The sequence below is a fragment of the Ailuropoda melanoleuca genome, chromosome 16 (assembly GCF_002007445.2).
Source record: "Ailuropoda melanoleuca isolate Jingjing chromosome 16, ASM200744v2, whole genome shotgun sequence".
NCBI classification, from domain to species: Eukaryota; Metazoa; Chordata; class Mammalia; order Carnivora; family Ursidae; genus Ailuropoda; species Ailuropoda melanoleuca.
This window is the reverse complement of record NC_048233.1, coordinates 76,702,027-76,710,325: the sequence shown is the minus strand read 5'-3', so window position 1 is coordinate 76,710,325 and position 8,299 is coordinate 76,702,027. Positions and strand designations below refer to the sequence as shown.

Sequence of the window (8,299 nt, the reverse complement as noted above, 5' to 3'; positions counted from 1 at the left end):
TGGTGAATATCATTCTCAATGGAAAAATTGAGAGCTTTTTCCTTAAGGTCAGGAACATGACAGGGATGCCCACACTCACCACTATTTTTCAACATTGTACTAGAAGTCCTAGCCTCAGTACTCAGAATACAAAAAGAAATAAAAGACATTCCAGTTGGCAAAGAAAAAGTCAAACTCTCTCTCTCTGCAGAATGATGTGATACTTTATGTGGAAACCCCAAAAGACTCCACCCCCAAATTAGTAGAACTCATACAGCAATTCAGCGATATGGCAGGATACAAAATCAATGCACAGAAATCAGTTACATTTCTATACACTAACCATATACCTGAAGAAAGAGAAATGAAGGAATTGATCCCATTTACAATTGTACCAAAAACCATAAGATACTTAGGAATAAACCTAACCAAGGAGGTTAAGAAAGGATCTGTACTCTAGGAACTACAGAAAACTTATGAAAGAAATTGAGGAAGACACAAAAGGATGGAAAAGCATTCCATGTTCATGGATTAAAAGAATAAACATTGTTAAAATGTCTATGCTACTCACAGCAATCTACATATTCAAAGCAATCCATATAAAAATACCTTCAACATTTTTCAAAGAGCTGGAACAAACAATTCTAAAATTTGTATGGAACAAGGAAAGACCTTGAATTACCAGGAGAATGTTGAAAAATAAAACCAAAGCTGGGGCATTGCGGTAAACGACTTCAAATTTTATTACAAAGCTGGATCACCAAGACTACTACAGAACTTTTAAGGATAAACTAATGATATAATGAAAATAATTTCTTGACACACAAAGTTAGTTGATTTGCTGTAAATGTGTTCAAGAGAAAGCAGGATACCTTATTTGAAATTTGCTATAGAAAGAATAACATGTCATAGAGAACAGGCCATTATTTTTTATGGATGCTCACTGTTTGAACAGTTGTGATTGTAAAATTTCTTTCTTCTTACCAAACCAGAGTGTGTCTTAGATGTGAGGAGTATTTCATAATCAGCAATGTCAGAATTTAACTCACAGGGAATGTATGAGCCAGGCTGGCATTATGAGGGAAGCTACTAGTTTGAGGGCAGAAGTACAGAGAAAAGTAAGGAAATCAGCTGCATTATATTAGAGTGCATGGGACAAGTCATGATGTACACTATCACATTTGATATCTGTACAGATTAAGGAATTAGCCAAAGCTCTCAATTCATCTTTGGTTTCTGAGGTGATTTTGATATGCTAGAGCTTTCTCATGGCATTTTTCACTTCTGCATTCCTCAGTGTGTAGTTGAGTGGGTTGAGAGAAGGTGTCCCAGTGGTATAAAATACGGTCACCATCTTGTCCATGGGGAAAGTGGTTGGGGGGAGTGTATATGTGAGTGTATATGTGTATATGTGAGTGTATATGTGAACATGCATGGACCAAAGAATAAGACTACAACGATGATATGAGAAGTGCAAGTAGAGAGAGCTTTTTTCCTCCCTTCTCCACTATGGTTTCGTAGGGAATGCAAGATGACAATGTATGAGATCATCAGAGTCACAAAACTGCCTGTGCAAATGGACCCACTGTTAGACGCCCATTCTAGGTTGATCAGATAGGTGTCCATGCAAGCAAGTTTCAGCAAGGGCTGCAAATCACAGCAGTAATGATCAATCAGATTGGGTCCACAGAAAGGCAATTTCAAGGCCTGGGCAACCTCGACTATACAATGGATAAAAGACCCTATCCATGCGAGCACAATCAGGATGGTGCAGACCTGCCGTCTCATGATGGTTGGGTAATGTAACGGCTTACAGATGGCCACCAGCGATCCACGGCCATGAGGATGAGGACAAAGACCTCCATGGAGCCAAAGAAATGTAGTGCGAAGGCTTGAGTCATGCACTCATTGTAAGTTATGATTCTTTGCGCAGAGAGTGAATCCACAACTAGTCTGGGGGCTGTGGATGTTGAGAAGCAGGAATCAGCAAGGGACAAATAAAATAGGAAAAAGTACATGGGGCTCCCAAGTGTCCGGCTGGACTTGATGGTCACAATAATAAGCAAATTCCCCACCATGGTTCCCATATATAAAATGAAGAAGATTATAAATACCATTTTCTTTTTCACAGGATCTTGGGTCAATCCTAAGAGTATGAACTCAGTTACGCTGTGATTTTGCTGCATTATTTCAATGAAAGTGGAGAAAGCGCAGGTTAGAAATAATTAATCTGCAAAGAAAGAAATATTATGAAATGAATACTCCATTTGGGGGTCAAATCCATATGCTTGATCGTGGAAGTGCCACATACCTGTGTGTTACCCCTACACACTGTTTTTTTTTTCTCTGAATAAAGTGGAAATGATAATATCTATTCACCATGTATTCACGTGATTGTTTATGAAAACAATGAAGCATATTAATAATGAAAGAGTACCTGTTTCTTCAGGCATACTAAACATTGATTTAGGGGATTTGGTATGATAGGGTATCACTTTGAACTGAAAGTCTTTCTTTAGTTTATGGCAATATCCTTTTAGCTTAGAATGTTGCCATATGGAGAAATCTCATGCATGATTTACATAATACCATTTCACACTGCTTGAACCTGATAATTCAGTTATAAATTATCTTCTTGTAAATATTCTGAACACTTAAGGAATGATGTAGAAACTTTTGATAGTGCTTCCCTTAATGAAACCTAAGAAAGAAGATGAAAGAGGGAGAGAGGACAAGGGGGAAACAAACAATATTTTCGCAGTGAACGTTCATGCAGTTGGTCCAGTCCATCATGAAATTTATTTCAGTCTGTTATCCTGACTAAGTTTATTTCCTGTTACTTTAACTCGCAATAATTTCTAGTTGTTTACAGTTCTAAATTCAGCTTCTATGACAAAGCTTTATATTTTTGAAATTATACTATGTTGTCCAAAGTTAAATTCTTTGCTTCATTCAGCATTTTAATGGGTCTTTCAGCATATTTTCTTAAGACACAAGGAGTGACTGAAGCTAAAATAAAAGATAAATAGAGAACATTTGGCATAAATCAAAATATTCTTTCAAATTTCATGTTATTTTAAGCACCAGGGATTTAGAAAATAAATTAAGGAAGCTCCAAGTCATAGCTGAAACTTTTCAATAAAAGTTCTGGAATCTATTTTCTTGAGTGTCCCATACCCTGATTCAGCAAGAGAAGATAGAAAAAGGGAGGGAACTCATATTTATTTATATATGCCAAGGAGTGGAATATTCTTCTCTGTCCTCATCACATGTTAGTAGCACAATTAAATGCATAAGTGCCAAGTGCCAAAAATGCATAAGTGACTCTGGATTTCCACCCATGTCATGATCTCAGGCTTGTGGTCAGGCCCCATGCCAAGCTTCGTGTCTGCTGTGAATCCTGCTTAAGATTCTCTCCCTCCCTCTCCTGTCCCTTCTCCTGCTCACACACTTCTTTCTCTCTAAATAAATAAACAAAATCTGAAAAGAAAACAAAATAGTGCAAGTGAAAATGGGCAAAAGAACTGATTTCAAAAGAAAACCCTCTTATTAAAATAATGTGAAAAGGTAATCAATTTCATGCATATCTAAATGTATTCAAATTTAAATTCCAACTATATATCTTCTCACTTATCAGATTAACAAAGTGACATTTTGATAAATGTATCTTAACAAATACTGCTGAAAATGATGTGGGAAACAATTGATGCCACCCATTCTTGGTAGGAGTTTAAGGGGGTGTAATCACTCAGGGAGTGATTTTCAGCATTGATATTTCAATGGCACATAGACACAGGTCTAATGTTTCCATTTGTTGCAAGGAATCTCACTCACAGGCACAATGGCAATCACAGCAGTCTTTTCCAAGTTGGCAAAAGGTCAGATACAACTTCAATGCCCATCAGAAAGGAAGCTAAATGAATCAGACATGGTATTTTATGCAATCATCAATAAAAAGGAAGTGAATATATATGCAATTGGTTTATAAATTATGTTGTAAAGTGATAGAGTTCAGGACTGAATGCAGAGGATGGTAATGTCTTCATTAACAGCAGAATAATATCTATCACACACACATGGACTCATATCAATTAATTGTATTTAAGAGTACCAAAATCACATAATATTTGTGTCCTCAGCGTGGGGAAATTACATTCTTGAAATCAAAGTTAGGAAGATGACTTGCCTTTTAAAATATTCCATTTGGTAGTTGTAAAGATGTCATAATCGTGCTGCATTAAAAATAAAGGTTTTAAAAACCTTCTCTTAGTAGATGGTTTGTTAATTACTTTGGCATATTACTGGATGATATCAACTGTCTTCTGACATAGGCTGCAGAAACAGCAAGATCACCAGGGCCAAAGTAAGATTTAAACGTCTATGTAGCAAGGTGAGTCAGCTATAGCGGCAGTTCTGGACTCAAGGCTCTTTAGCACATCATGCCCCAACCACACTGCCAATCATTACAGGTTCCCCTGCATTCTTAGGAGTTTGCCAGATATGCTGTTGGACCAACTCTTCAGCAAAAAGGAATGAAAACTTGTCTGTGGCTTTTAACATTTAAGTATTATAAAAAGATATTGATCATTTGATCTACCTATCAATGTATTATCTATCATCCTATCTATCCATCTATCATCTACCTACATGATATAGACTGAGACATTTGTACAGTTCACATAGTGATAGACATAAAAGTGACATACATTCAAAGAAAACAACATAAGGAAGGTAATTTTTATTTGGTCACTGCTGAATTCAAACATCTAATAATAAGTATTCATAAAGTGAATGAAAGAATTAAGAGAATTTCCTATTGATACAACCCAATCGTTTTCAGTCCCATTCAATACTCAGTTATCACTGAAAAGGGAAGCCTACTCCATCTCAAGTAAAATCATCATCTCCATGGAACATTTCCTGGAACACTCAAATAGATATTATTTCCATTCGCTTATCTCTCCACCAGGATCTGCTGTGCATTTCTATTATTCTGTCTTCTCATTTTCAATTGTAATGCACTTCTAGAAAATTCCCCAAACTTTCTACCTTCCACAGATGCTTTTTATGTGTTAGATGCACACTGTGGCATTGATCAGATGAATTTTCTCTGAGTATTAAATACAGTTATGTTAATCCCCAACACAAATCTTACCAGTTCGATGAGAGCAAAGGGTAGGATGTTCAGTCATCCACTTTTCTTCTCAAGGTAATGCAGCCACACTTTACTCAAATGAAAATTTAAAAAAAAAAGTGTTTCTAAAATCCTGTCTGAACTCTTTATATGTCCCTGAGGCTCAGGTTATTGCCTGCACACCAGAAGACAAGTTTGGTCCTTGATTCATGTCAAACTTTCTGAAACCAACCCTCACATGAAATTTTGACTGGGAAATGCTTCTCTTTTGCCTTCACTGCATTTGTACTTAAACATGAATGATGCAAAAGTCAGGAGTCTGGGGAAGGTCGTTCCCTAAAGTGTTCCTTCCCTTTTAATTAAGAGCCATTAGCTAGATATGAGAAAGAACTTAATATTAAATATTTATTTTTAGATTATGGGGAAAACGTGAACTCTTCTTGCAATGAAAGGTGTTTATTTGGGCCAGAAATGATGCGTTTTGACTAGAATAACTAGAACAGTGATTATGTAGTGACCTGATGCTCAGGACTTGGTTCTTGACACCATTATCCAAGAAAATGAATTAGGACTTCTTAAAGAAATGGCTGAGTCTAGGCTGGGGCAGGGAATGTACAAAATGACCTGGAGCATCGTGTAATCCTAGAAAGTAGGGAAGTGTTAACACACACACACACACACACACACACACAGAAACACACATACACTAGTACATTCACACTGTGATGAGAATATGCCAAAGGGACACAAGAGCCAATGGGAAGAGCACCCAGTGCCAGAAGCTGGAAAAAAATTGAGGAACTAATAAATGACACTGAATTGAAATATGACTCATAGTTTAAAAAATCCACAAGTTCAGGGGCGCCTGGGTGGCACAGCGGTTAAGCGTCTGCCTTNTATTGATATAAACGTTTAAGTAAGTAACTAGTAAATGGGGGATTATAGATAAATCTCCATAAAACTGAATTCCTAATGGCTTTGTAGGTACTCTTCTCTAAAAGATTACAGGAAATCTCTCAATCTCTTATTTGTTCATGGTACACAAGTGAGTTTCTTCCCAAAGGGACATTGTGGAATGGGGCAGAGAGGAGTAAATTTACAGAGGAGAGGGGTGCCTGGTGGCTCAGTTGGTTAAGGGTCTGCCTTCAGCTCAGGTCATGATCCCAGGGTCCTCAGATGGAGCCCCATGTTGGGCTCTCTGCTCAGCGGGGAGTCTGCTTCTCCCCCTCCCTCTGCTGCTCTCCCTGCACATGATTTCCCTACTTGTGCTCTCTCACTCATATGCTCTCAAATATCAATAAATAAAACCTTTAAAAAAATTTACAGAAGAGAAATGTGGCAAATAGTACTTCAACCAGGTGATCAAGGTTAACATCAACGGTGATGAGTCACATCGAAAGTATGTACCCACTGGCATGATGTGATGCAAATGGCACTTTGCCTCTGTGACCTTTCTCCCAATAACCCATAACTCCAGTCCAATCTTGAGGAAAATATCAGACAAACCCCAAACAAAAGTTTTTATATAAAATGTCTAATTCTCCTCAAAACTGTCACGTTCATCTAAAGCAAGAAAAGTTAAGGGGCACCTGGTTTGCTCAGTCAGTTAAGCCTCCCACTCTTGTTTTAGGCTCAGGTCATGATCTCGGGGTCCTGAGACTAAGCCCCTCATGTGGCTCCATACTCAGCAGGGAGTCTGCTTCTCTATATGTTCCTCTGCCCTCCTCCTGCAGAGTTCTCTCTCTCTCTGTCTCTCCAAAAATAACTAATAAATCTTAACAAAAAAAAAAAAAGAAAGAAACAAGAAAAGAGTACACTTATTGTGATGGGGACTGAGTAAAGTATAGAATTGCTTTTTTGTAGAATTTTTTTAAATGTTTAGTTAATTATTTATGTGTCAGAAAGAGGGAGAGAGAGAGAGAGCAGAAATAGGGGAGGAGCATAGGCGTAGGGACAAGCAGGCTCCCTGCTAAGCAGAGAGATCACTGAGAGACTCATTCCAGGACCCTGGGATCATGAACTGGGCTGAGTGCACATGCTTAACCTACTGAGCCACCCAGCCGTTCTTAGAATTGTTGAATTATTATTTTACCTCCCTGAAACTAGCGCTTTATGTTAGCCATACTTGAAATAAACAAATTAAACAACATTCAGAGAAACTGTCAGTGTCTTGAGCTCCAGAAGAAGACATGACACCTGAATGTGATGTGGTATACTGGATGAGATTCTGGAGAAGAAAAATGACATTAGTTTAAGTCAAAGTTATCTGAAAAAGGTATGGATATTAGTTAAAAATAGTGTTCATGTAAAGTGAATTACTTGTGACAGATGTACCACACTATGGAAGATGGTGACAGAGGCAACAGTGCAGAGCATATGGGAACTCAGTATCATTACCAAAATTTCCCTGTAAATATAAACCTGTTATAAAATATAAAACCTGTGTATAGAAAATATGTCATCAACGTTTATCTGTCTTGTAGCATGGGTCAGAAATTCCTCCTTTCTCAATGCATACCGCAAAATCTGCATATTCTATGTCCCATTTTGGGTCTAAAGACCAGAAACTGCCATAAACTGGTAAGAGTCAATGTCCCAGTTCAGGTCCATAGGCAGGAGGCTGCTGTAGAGTCAGAAAGAGTTAACGTGTCCGTGTGCAAGCCATCAGACAGGGAGAGTTAATGGTTCATCTTGAAGGCTCTCAGGCAGGACAATTCCCCTCAGAAGAGGTTGGCTTTTTCTAATTTTCAGGCCTTCAACTGGTTGGATAAGGACCCTACTTTAGTAAGAGCAGTCTACTTTATTCAGCAAAAGTTAANAACATCCAGAAAAATCCCACAGTCACAACCGTAAACAATAATCAAATATTTGAGCACACCGTGGCCTAGGAAAGTTAACACATAAAATTATCCAGTACAAGTTCCTTGCTTATACACCTTACACCTATACACATCTCCTAAACCACACATAATCTCGAAGTAAAGACAACACGGGGAGCCTGGGTGTCTCAGTCAGTAAACCATCTGCCTTTGGCTCAGGTCATAATCCCAAGGTCCTGGTAAAGAGCCCTGTGTCAGGCTCTCTGCTCAGTGAGTACCTTGCTTCTCCCTCTCCCTCTGCCTGCCTGTCTGCCTACTTGCGCTCTCTTTTTCTGATAAATAAATAAGTAATAAATAAATAAATAAA

General features: G+C 38.1%; 1 protein-coding gene across 1 annotated transcript; it reads right to left on the bottom strand.

Moving 5' to 3' along the window:
• Positions 1-1,234: 1,234 nt before the first annotated feature.
• Positions 1,235-2,165, bottom strand: LOC100468640 (olfactory receptor 4C11). The gene is given in 3 exon segments (XM_002931192.2): positions 1,235-1,370; positions 1,403-1,805; positions 1,808-2,165. Coding segments are annotated over 3 exon segments (897 nt in total).
• Between the last annotated feature and the right edge of the window lie 6,134 nt (positions 2,166-8,299).